Source organism: Chamaea fasciata, unplaced genomic scaffold (assembly GCF_029207755.1).
Source record: "Chamaea fasciata isolate MVZ Bird 193981 ecotype frontalis unplaced genomic scaffold, bChaFas1.0.hap1 SCAF_1, whole genome shotgun sequence".
Lineage (NCBI taxonomy): Eukaryota > Metazoa > Chordata > Aves > Passeriformes > Sylviidae > Chamaea > Chamaea fasciata.
This window is the reverse complement of record NW_027094086.1, coordinates 143,386,257-143,398,473: the sequence shown is the minus strand read 5'-3', so window position 1 is coordinate 143,398,473 and position 12,217 is coordinate 143,386,257. Positions and strand designations below refer to the sequence as shown.

Here is a 12,217-nt window from a genome sequence, read left to right as displayed (position 1 = left end):
AACTGGCACACAGCAGTGTGTGAGCAGACAACACACCTTCACAGTCCTCCTGTGCCAGTTATGCACTTTTCAAAATACATGACAGATGTTTATGTTCATATCCTCCAATTCCCATGTCAGAGTTACCCAGTTCTGATGTGGCATTTAGGGTCCTTTTATGCAGTCTTGCCTTCAATTTGCTGTACATGGGGCGGAAATTGGGTGAAATGCTCATGTCTGCCGGTTATCTTCAAGTTAGCCTAAAAAAACCTAACAATAATCAGTGATTTCTAACACAATAAACTTTCCTAAAATGCAGTTCTCCTGTTGGTGTTGCAATCCCTTGTTTACTTCTTGCACAGTTCCACCTGTCTGGTTCCTAACAAACCTTGCAGTCTTTTGCAGCAGAACAAACCTTGCAGTCTTTTGCTGCTTTTTGGCAGCACCTCTGTCAATTCTGGCTTCATGCTATGGAACAGAGGTAGCTGGAGCAGGATAGGGGAAAGCATCTTCTCTGGAAAGCCTTCTCTGGACCATTTCATGGCAGTCATGTTATTTATTGCATGGCCACTGCAGACCAGAAAATTCAGTTCCTCTGGTCCAGACTGAGTCTCGCTGACTTACACTAATACATGCTCAGTTTCTGAGAACATTTATAAAGTTTATTAAAAATTATTAATGCACTTAATTTTAATTTGAGCAAGGACAATTCTGTCTTCCAGCAGTAAAAGCAGAACTGCAGTTTGAGTTGGCTTAGCTGGGCTAAAGTAGAGGGAAAATTCTTATTCTATTGCATTACTATTACTATCAATTAAGTGAATCCTCACTAATGAACTGTAAAATGTTGTATTCTGCTCCACAATGAGAAGCATTAAGACAGGAACATCTAATTTCAGGAAGCATTTCTGAACAACGGGATTTAGAATTCATTTTTTTTACATTTGAGGATTTTTTTTTCCTTTTAAAGGATGTAACACATTTTAAAATGTAATGCAATGCAAGTCAGAATACTAGGATCACCTTCTCAGAATGGATAAATGAGATTATTTAAGAGAAAAACACAAAGATAATGTATTCTTTTATTGAATCATGAGTAAGAACTCATTAAAATTAGGAAGTTAGGGGTTTGAGAACTCACATGGGGCTGATGTCTGCTGCCACAGCCAGGACTTGCTGTTCAATGACAAAGGTTCCAAGGAAACCCTGCTGGAGCATGCAGCCAGTTCAGAGGGAACAGTTCTTTTAAATGTATTGCTCTGCTTTGCAAGGTTTCTTTTCTTTATTATTTTATAACCTTTAGGCCATAAAATAATAAATTTAAAAAAAATAAAAAAACTTTGCAAAACTCTGCAATATATTCCAAACTTACCAAAGGGCTGGCTCCATGCTCCAGCAGCTTTCCTAAGTAGCTTTGAGCTCACAGAATGGGGCATTCTGGGGCACCGCAGTGAAGCAGGCCAGCACAACATCTAAGCACCTACAATGGGGATAAAAGGTTAGTTTTTCTTTCAATTCCTTAGTCAATGCCTCCTTTGGTCTAGTTAATAAAGGAATTTAAATGCACTTTTAACCGCACCCCACACAGGAGGTTGCTCTTGCTTCCTGCTGGGCTCCTAAAACAAAGAGTTCCTATTTAACTCTCAAAAGCCCCTAACTCATAAAAAATTGAAGATCAAACTTCATTTCCATATGCCATTAGAAATATTAATTTAGTAAATGGAAGTGGTGACAGACAATAATAAGTTTAGAGTAGAATTCTCTGAGTTAGAAATCTGGGTTGACAAGTTGGGCAGGATCCAGTTATGCTGAACCTCAAAGAGTAAAATGCAAAGTCACAAAATTTTATGTTATGAGGAAGTAGTAAGAGCCTTATAAACTCCAGGATGTATTGTTTCCTATCACATCAAATAATACTCATTTCTAAAATAGTAATGAAATGGAAATTAGATTTGTAAGTGGAATTAATTAGGCTGTATCTGATGCCAGCTTTCTCCAAATGACAACCGCAATTCTAGCAGCTGAAGTTTTTCTGATTTAATAGGAACAGGGGATCAGTGGCAAAGAAGAGATTGATGTGAAGGTTCATAAGACAAGAGTGTTGCTGGCCTGATCTCAGTTCCTTCAACTCCCTTGTTTCCTTTCTCTTCTTTGAAAATGGTATATAAAATTTTCTATTCCTTCTGTAAGCCACAAATGAGCACAGACTCTGATTGCTTTCTCCCAGAGGCTTGCTCCCTTAATTCACTTGGCAGTCATAAACAATCTTCTCCTTCTGAAAGGCTGAATACTATCAGTACTGGGAAGGACCTAAGGGCAGCAAATGTGTATTTGTTGGAAAAATGGTTTTGGAGTAAAAAAAAAAAAAATTGCATTCAGGAGAGTCTTGGGCACCACAAATTACTCAGGTTTTGGACAGGTCAACGTTTATCTGTGTTTTATGGCTCTATCATGATGTTGCATAGAAGTTATTCCTGGATGCTCTGTGTTCCAGCGCTATCCTGTACAATGATACATTCCTTAGCTGAACTGTCCTATGGTGCTGTACAGACCTTCCCTGGCCTAACAGGGCTGACATCAGCCCATGCTGGAACACTCAAGTCTTTATCATAAATAGTCAACCAACTTTAAAAAAGCAACATTTAAAAAATTAAACTTAAAACAGAGTGATTTAATTAAAATATCAATATTTCTGAAGGGTTTTTTTGCAGCCTCAGTAGTTTTATGTTGGGTAAATAAAACGCTGAAAACTCAAAAGTTTTTCAGAACAAAGGCAACTCTAATCCCTGTGTAAAATCTAAAACAGTATTAGGCAAGCGTAGCTTAAATCAAGAGAAGCTGATCGAGAATGAATAAGATAATACTGTTAATCTTTAGCCTATTTAATATATAATAACAAATATTTTAAAAGGGCGATAAAACATGCCAATAGCCTACTTTTAAATAAACAATAATTGCTGAAAAGAAATTGTTGCAGTTGTTATCAAATAATATTTCCTTCAGGTATTTAGTAAATTGGTACAAAGTTTATCCAAAGTATGTTTAATGCCATGGATTATCTTCATTTTAGGAACTAAAAATAGCATTACTGCTAACACCAAAGAACTTTCTGTGGAGAGAACAAATATGTCAGACTACTGTGACTCTGAGATGCCTCCATCAAAATGGGCTCCATTAACACTCCCACAGTTCTTTTCCTTTTGCCTCTGCATCAACCCAGCTAACTTAAAAAAAAATTAAATCAATAGACCTGCTTTCACTGCTGAGCTGTAACTTCAGTCTGTATACTGGAGTATAGAGATTGACAGAAATGTTATATTTCTAAATTTATTGACCAAAAAAGCTGATTCACATTTCAATAGAATTTTTTTGTTTTCTGATAACTTCGCTACTGCCATACGAGTACCTGCAAGAAAACACACTTCTGTGTCTCTGCAAAAATCACATCCTGAAAGTCCCACAAATGAGAGAGTCCCCTGATATCTACTCCTGCTTTCAGATTAGAGAATGAAAAAGAGGACACGAGGAAACAACTTCCTTAAGGTAATATTGGTAAAGCACTGCTTTCATTGAACGAAACAAGCCAGACTCAGCAGAGACAGCAGTAAAGCAGCAGGAGGTCAATGAGCAGCCGTGCTGACGCTCTGTACTTCCAAGTCTAAATACCTATGGCCATGCCCTGCTCAAACAAACCACATCCTCCACACAGCAGTTTCCACATAGCTTCCAGCAATTCCAACTGCCTGTGGCAGTCCCAGAGGCACTGTCTGTTCCTCCCATCCTTTCATCACTCACATCAACCCTTCTGTTGTACAACGGAAAGCATGTTTCAGAGAAGGCTGAGGAGAAGCCTCACCTGCAGAGGCACCAGAGGACAAACCCAAGTCCACAGTAGGGGTCCAAGCAGATTGCGACTTCCCGGGAGGGATAAAGCTCACACTGCAGCTTAATAGAACGACAAAAGGCACTAGTGGCTGCATGAGACATCTGAAAGACAACAGCAAAGCAATTAAAATGATCAACTGTGTCATTGGAAGGCTCGCTCCCAGACTGCATCAAGTTCATACATCAATTATAGGATAAAAACACCAAATAAATATTGACTTTATGCTCAATGTAATTTACTTTATGCACACAGGTAATTTATATCTTAGAAAACATAATTTTCCTTTAAGAGGGCATCCAAATAATAGTGAAAGGGGAGAGGAGACAGAATGAATAGTAAGTTTGAAGTGATTTAGGAAGAAAGCTGTGAGAGGTTTAAATATGTGCTCCAAGCTGTATGCAAAGCTAATGATAACATGCTACTCTCTCTGGAAGAATAAAGAAATGAATGACTGAATGAAACACTTTGTTGATCATCAGTAACATATTTTAAAGTACGTATTTCTTAACAAAATAAATGAAAAATGCCAAAGCACTTTTTAAATTGAAAGGGATTTTTCCAGCAAAGCAGTAATAAGGACCTAATCATTCAGCAATAAAAATCCTCAATAAACTTAGTAAAGTTTCTGTAAATAAATATCTGTAAAATATCGTCATGTTATCCAGCTCCTGGTTAAGAAACAGGCTCTTAAAAATCTTGGTAAGGAAGCTTTCAAAAGTAATACAAGCAGAAAGCAGAAATAAAAAACCTGATCCAAAGGAAATTCTTCTGATTTTTTTCCTAGTTTTAGGATGCTTTACACACTCACCTATCCTGACTTACAAGTTCTAATGACAATGGAAACAGGAAAATATCTTTTAATGTTTGTCCTCTCTATTAGTAACAAGAAAGACACCAGTGTTAGAAATACAGTCTTGGATAGGAGTTGACTTACCAAACCTTTGATCTCTGCCACACAGGTTGCTTTATATACTGCTCACTGAGAGTCAGTGGAGGAAAACGGGCACTTGGAAGGTAAAATTTATTTGATCTTAAAAGTAAACAGGGGAATAAAGCTCCAGAAGTGACTTTTTCTCCATTCCAATGACAGCCATTTCTGAGGCTGGATGTGTTCCGAGTGATGCAGAAGGACCAGCTCTGAATGGCTGTCAGTGTTGTGATCACCTGCAGTCTGCAGATTAATTCTACTCCAGCTGAATCAAGACCACTTTTTCACATAGGATTAAATTGTTCATAGAACTGCTGTTATTCTGTAAATTTTTACACCACACTTGGTGTAAGTATTGAAAATGTTGAGAGTAAATGCAACTGAAATCTACTACTTTCAAAGTGATTACAAAACATTTATCAACTTTTCAGGAGCCACAGGAATTATAGCCATTTCTTTTAATTTAGTACCACTGCATTATGAATATAAGCCTTGTGGCCTCTTTTGATCATTTTTATAGTTAATTAATCACTAGCGATGATGTAGTAGATGGTAACTGTTTACATAAACCTGCTGAGTCAGTGACCTGCAGGCTCTGTGACCCAGATATTAGAAGCTAATCAAGAATTCCTTGATAGATTTATCTGTATTTCCCTCTAGCCGCACTAAGAAAGGCTCATCAACTTGTCCTGCCTTTGACTAGCTTTGAAGTTTCCCATATACTCACTTTGCATAGTTAGTAGTCATTACTGCGAGTCTGATAAAGTGTAATTCAGACCTGATTTAATACAGATGACTGCATATGAAACAATCATTTGAGGCTTTCTCTAAAGGAAATGAAGACTTATGTGACATTCACTCCTTTAAAAAATAGATGCTTTAGATAAGTCAGATGAATTACACCCTAAAAGCCCCTGCTTTTCTCTGCTGGCTACAACAGAGCTCAAATATTACTCCACATCTGTAGACATTGTAGCTATTCAGAATTAGATGGAGTAAATGTCGCAGGAGTGTCCAATTTGTGACCATCAGCCAGGTCAACCAGTTAACCATCACTCAGCCTCAAGCTGGTCACTTCAACAGCTCTGTGCTTTCATCTCTTCATCCAAAACCTGGGAAAATGATGTTTTCTTTGTTTATAAATTATACTGACAGTTTCTACAAACAGATGGATGATACTAAAGAATATGAGGAATTCAGCATAGGCTCCAAGTGTGATACATCAGCAGAGATTGCTAAAGTAATCATAATCCTTGTATATGCAACAAATAGAAGTAAGGAAGAAACAGGTAAGAATAGCAGAGTGATTTTACTGTGTCCTTGGTGAAACCAGTTGTGGAATACAAAAGTTAGGTAAAAGTTGATGAGTTGTGGCTAGAGGGTTGGAAAAAAAGGCAGAATAGATTTCAAGAGCTCATGATGCCTGATCTTAGCAAACATATCTATCAGTGAATTTTTGCAGCTTACTCTAGTACTGTACTGGGTGAATATACCAGAGAAATCATCAGGTCCCTTAATTGCAAGAAGAAGAGAATATTGAAAACCAACAGCCAGTAGCTGAGTTGCAATAAGAAAGGACCAATGAATGGGCACTGGAACAAGCAGGAAGAGAAGGACAGTCTCATTTCTTCATAAAATGGAAATAACAGATGCCAAAACTGAAAAATGCTTCAGGCAGACAAACTAGTGGTCTATGCACAGGAGTAATGGAATGAAAGGAGGAGAGGGGCTAAACCCACCACACACAGTCCTGTAGCAAGGAGAGAAGAACAAATTTAATGTCAATGGATTCAAACAATGTCTGTAAGGGAAGGAGTACTTCAATTCCTGCTTCCAAAAATCACAAGGAGTCACAAATTAGGAGCAACCACCTGCCAGCCAGGCAGGACAGCAAGAAGGGCAGCTTTAACAAGAAGTCCCTACCTTTACCCCTGCCAGCATGCCAGTGGTGGAGACACTGAAGTCAAGGTAAGCAAGTGTTTCAGGGTTAGAAGGTTTGTAGATCTGTGCAGGCCGCTTCTTTGGCAAATCGTCTGGTGGAGACAGAGACAGAAAATGTGTGTATGCCACTGACAAGCACAGTGACAAAAGAGACAGAGGTCCCCTGAGCCCAGCACTCACCTGTATCCAGGACTGGAGGCCATGTCCTGATATCCACTGCCGCCGCCGCCTCTCGCGACCGTAACAATTTACATATTAATTGCGTCGTCATTAAGCAGGCAGAGCGGCTCACCTTGAAATTCAAGAAATAAATAAAAACACGGTGGGAAGCTAATTAACTCTCCCATGAAAATGGGCAAGACCGTGACTTATTTTCTGCCACAACAGACACAGGTATATCAACTTTATTTTTTTCTGATCAGCAGGTGGGAAGATGCTCAAAGAAATGCAGCTCACAAAGAAGACAAAGTCACGTGAGTATCACAACTTACATGAAAACTGCACTTTGAAAAGAGCATTGTAATGAAATTAAAGACACATTATCAATGAGAATATGACCTTTCCAGCACATGGTATCAGCTCTCACCCCGAAGTGCCAGTAAAGAAGACTGTGTTCAAAAGACTTCCTATGTGATAATAACGTATATTGGTTCATAAACAATATTTTCAGATAAACCAAAGCCTAGTCTGACATTTTATATGAAGAATTTTACTATCTTAAGTCAATTTTACGTTAGCCATGTTTTTCCAATTCCTGTGCTAGTGATAAAGCACTAGGAGCTCTTTTGATACTGGCAAAAGTAGCTTTAGAACAGAAATTGTGCAAGGGGCATGAAGAAATGAAGTGGTGAGCTTACAGCAAGTGCCATCTGCACCAAACTTTAGATGTTTCAAAGTTTAGATTCCCCAAACTTTTAAAGTCTATGCATATGCTGCTAAGAGTCCTTTTTTCTTTAAGGAAAATGAAACATTTCATTGTACACTAAATTTCCTGTGTTTAAACTAATAAAATCAGTAATCACATGCACACTAAATTTTACCACTGAGCAGGAGAGAACAGCTTCTATTGACAATGATCTCATGGAATTCAACTTTTTAGAACACCAGAAATTTGTACATTTTGAAATTTGGAGTAGACATCTCTTAACCAAACTCTATTCTCTTGATACTCTAATCCTATGATTGCCCTGTATAGACTGTTTAAACACTTAAAGCCAAACATGAATACAAACAAAGCCACTGTGGGCCCCCTTAACCCATTTTCATTGTCATGGTGAGGCAGATTAATTCTTACATCACTAATTTTAATCCATGAAAATCTTGACTTGGGACACTAAACCATCAAACAAAAAGAATTTCAAGAGCTGGTGTTCCCAGCCCCCTCAGGAATTACATAATCTGCAAGATCAGAGGGTACATTAAAATACATAGAATATCCATGCCTGGAGAATTCCACATCAGAGATAAACACACAGGGATGATGGGAAGGAGAAAGGCAACAGCTTAGCTACAGGTTAGCAACTGCTCAAGATGGGGCTCTATTCAGTTATATTTTACACTTACCCGCTCATCACAAAAACACAATTATCCAGGCCAAATTTTACCCAGAAATCATTCTTACTGACTTCAAAAGGTGCTGTGCAGACATACAACATGTTACAGCAGGCGTTGTTGACCCCATCACATCAGGAAATTTCTGTGACTGCATTGCCAATGAAAGAACAGCCACAATATTTTAATTTCTACAAGGCCATTAATCTCAAAATTGAGAGAAATTCTTGTGTAAAGCAGAGCTGAGAGGTTTATGAGTCAAACTGACACTAATATGGCTAATAAATGTCAACATTTTATCTAAAGTTAGCCTATTGAAGGGACAATGAATACAAGTCACCTTAGATCTGTCAGTTTTTTATCAAGAAATTAAATATCTAGTTCAGCTATTAAACATCAAAAGAAAAAGCCCACATTTTACATCACTTCTGTAGGTTAACAATTGATGTCTAAAACCACTGAGTGCCAAAATATTAAATAATGAGAATCTTGAAAATAATAGGACAATTTCTCATACCTCTGATGCCATAAGGAAAGCCAGAAATTACTACTATCTCTACCACTTGTTAATTGAAAATTTCAAAATTAATTAGCTATGGTAAAAACACATCTGTTTAAACTTATTTCTTCAGAATTCCAATCAAATTAGAAACTGCCAGATGTACAGGACTATCTAATTTCAACTATTTTTATTTCCTTCAGTAACAAGCACATTGCAGTTATTTATGTGCAACAAAGGTTAAACATTGTTAGACAAAGCTAAAATACCAAAAGAAAGCACTGAATGAAAAAGTCTGAGTAACATTTTCCTGGGTGAAACAAAAGACCGACCAACATCTTCACAACAAAACTTTGAAATTGTTTTAAATGCAGAACAGGTGGATATTCAGAGGTGAGCATGCCATCGGGTGAGCATAAACTTCCCACTGAGGTTTTTCTCAACAGTCAGTGTGGCTCTGCCTGTGAGGAATCCTACCCCTCTTGGCATATAGCTAAATATAAAGAAGCAGTTTAAATATATTTCTTGAAAGGAGTCACGTAACTGGGGCAAAATGTGACAGCTCAAGTGAGGAGGTTGCATGTTGCCAAGCAGTGTTGATTTTGCATCACACTGAAGTCCCGAGCCCTGGGAAGGAATACAGCTCTCCAACTCAACCACCCCTCACTCAAGTTACTGCTCCTAAAGACACAAATCCACCACCCATTTCATGTGCAGTCTGAGGTGTCTGCTCACCTCCACGATCATCTTCACTGTGGGCAAGGTGGTGGCAATGTTCTGGGGGTGTGGAGGTCGCACGGTGATTGGCACACAGCCCGCATACAGGCAGCCGTAAAACGCCGCAATCAGGTCTATCCCTGCATGGAGAGCAAAGAAAGCCTCCCCTGAAAATCAAATCGTTTAATCACAGACTCCTATGTCAGCATAAATAACACTTGGAACTGAACCCAGAAGGTTAAATGAGTGACTAAGTCCTTTAACAGACTTCTTTTTCAGCCCCTTGTCAGTATTTGTTCAGCTTCACTGATTCCTCTCAACTGCACCGTTCTGAGCATGAAAAACCACAGGCGACACACAAAACTGCAGCCAGACATCAACATTTAGGAGAACTCCAGTTTGTTGTTCAGGAAGTAACCTGTTAAAAAGACTGATTCTGCAGATTAATTATCTTCATAAATGTACATTTATGGAGTGTACAAGAGGGATGTCCCAGCAAAAGGACGAGGTAGGATGATGCTTAGTCCTATCAGATGCAGAAAGAACATCTGGATGTTCCATAAAATACGGTCTTTCTCTTGCCATTTTTAACCTCACACAGGAAGCCTTGACTTATCTACCTGAAATTTTACAATAAAAAAGGGTGTAATGTTTTTGAAATCCTGCTTCTAGCATAAAATCAGGTGTTATGCCATATAAATATTGACTGCAGGTGATGGAAAATGGACAGCACCCTTCAGGCTACCTAAGGAGGCTGAACAGACAACAATTCAAAGATCCCTTGAATACTGCTGTCTGTCACCTCCCTGGTGCTGCACACAGGCTGTGATAAGATGACAGTGGGGGCTGGTTTATTCTTCCAGTGGAAAAGGATCTGCAGTACTGGTAGGCTATTATTCCTTCAATAAAATGTTTCATTCATAAGAAGTGAAATACAGGAAACAAACATTTAAGTTGAAAGTGTGAGTCTTCATTTGTGGAAAAGGCTTTCCCATATTAACCATTGTGAAACTGCTCCTATAACTACAAAGACTTAACAAGTATCTTGCAGTCCTTACAAACCAAATATCACATTACAGTCCTTAAATTGGACTGTTTATTTCACCAACACACAAGAAATGTTAAAGATAAAAGAGTAGCAGTAGATCAGAAATAATTTCTAGCAAATGTCAAATGCATTACCAGTTAACACAAACTTAAAAGCCCTGATGGCAAAGGATGAAAATCCTAACCAAGAGAGCTACCTAGATTAACAATCTATAGAGAAATTATAACAACAATTTTGTATTTCCTAATCATTTTCTACTTATCAATCAAATTTCTACGGTAAGAAACCCCCATGTATTACTTCCTGGTTATTGTTGCTTTACACTCATGAAATGCAGCACTTCCAAGAGGGAATTGAACTGATGAATCTAAGAACACTTAGCCGATGGAACTGCATGCTCATAAAATAGTCTACATCAGGCAAATAAAAAAAAAAGCAGTAATTAAATCCGAGTGCTCATAAGACACAGGTTTTCAAAACACAGGTTAGCCTTAATCTGAACCCAAAGAACTAAAATCTGTGTGTATGCATAAAAACATTTCACTAAATGTATTTAAATTTCACTTATTTAGTTTGAATTTCACATTTCCTTAAATTCAAAGGAATGTGCATAAGTCAAACACCTTGTGTTTTGACAGTTAATATGGTGTGCATGGTAACACCCCTGATGCCGCACCGTTCAGAAGGATCTTGATGAACTTCCAGGAGTCCCAAGGTATTGCTACAGCAATTCTTTACCTGGTGGGTAAACCAAAGCCACATGGTCTCCATCCTGTAAATGTCCCCTCTCCATCAGCATGACAGCTATCTTCTCAGCTCGTTTATGCAGCTGGACACATGTCAGTGAGTTGGCTATTGTTCCCTGCACGGGAAGAAAGATTAATGTCACAGGAGATAACGTGCTGAAACTCTATTTTCCTCTTCACCTTAGGAGCTGCGGGATGAGGGGCAGCCACAGTATGCCATGCAATCAACTTAAAATATGGAAACATTCAGCCAGAGGCCAAACTGTAGTTGGAAGGAAAAAAGATGCTCCTAAAGTAGAGGAATGTTCTCTGTTCCTTTTTCTGTGCCTTCTGCCCCCACCAAGGCAGTACAGCAGTGTGCTAATATCCTGCCCACGGAACCTGTACTTCCCTTGCTGCACAGGCAGCACTCCTGCTGCAGCCAGGGAAGTGCCTTTATGGTCTCTGTAGCAAACTTTAGCATCAGTGGAGAGCAATTCTGAAAATTGCATTTTGTTGTCTGCACACTGGAGTGGAGCCAAACGGCCCAGCAGAAATACTTTAAAGACAAAAGACACAGGAGAAAACAACACTTCGCGACGGAAAAAAGAATTAGTCTGGAACAAAAGATAAGCACTTATACTGCATATAGATGAAAGAGAGAAGAAAGGCATTTGTTAAATTTGAATAACTCTGGTCAGCATGAGCTTGGCATTTTTGAAGCATTTCAAACAGTGCAAACCCAAAATTATCAAAGAGTCACAGTGTTTCAAATTGAATGTGTTACAGTTCTTGCACTTCCTAAATATATATATATGTGTGCATATATATGCACATACACATTTAGAAAAATATATACATCTGTATCACGAAATTCACTACCACTGCAGGCAGACACCTCAGAAGTCTAAAAATGAATGCCAGACCAGGTCTGGGCTGGGAGAAA

The 12,217-nt window shown here is 38.5% G+C and overlaps 1 protein-coding gene across 6 annotated transcripts in view; it reads right to left on the bottom strand.

Annotated features, from left to right (window-relative positions):
- The window catches only part of DIP2C (disco interacting protein 2 homolog C), a 309,083-nt gene that overhangs the window by 43,299 nt on the left and 253,567 nt on the right, over positions 1 to 12,217 (bottom strand). For all 6 annotated transcript variants that reach the window (XM_066200565.1, XM_066200584.1, XM_066200575.1 and 3 more), the window contains 5 exons: positions 11,285 to 11,408; positions 9,517 to 9,638; positions 6,912 to 7,023; positions 6,714 to 6,823; positions 3,833 to 3,963 (listed from right to left, as the gene is read on the bottom strand). In XM_066200565.1, coding sequence (XP_066056662.1) covers positions 3,833 to 3,963; positions 6,714 to 6,823; positions 6,912 to 7,023; positions 9,517 to 9,638; positions 11,285 to 11,408 — 599 coding nt within the window. The remainder of the gene's footprint in view (positions 1 to 3,832; positions 3,964 to 6,713; positions 6,824 to 6,911; positions 7,024 to 9,516; positions 9,639 to 11,284; positions 11,409 to 12,217) is intronic.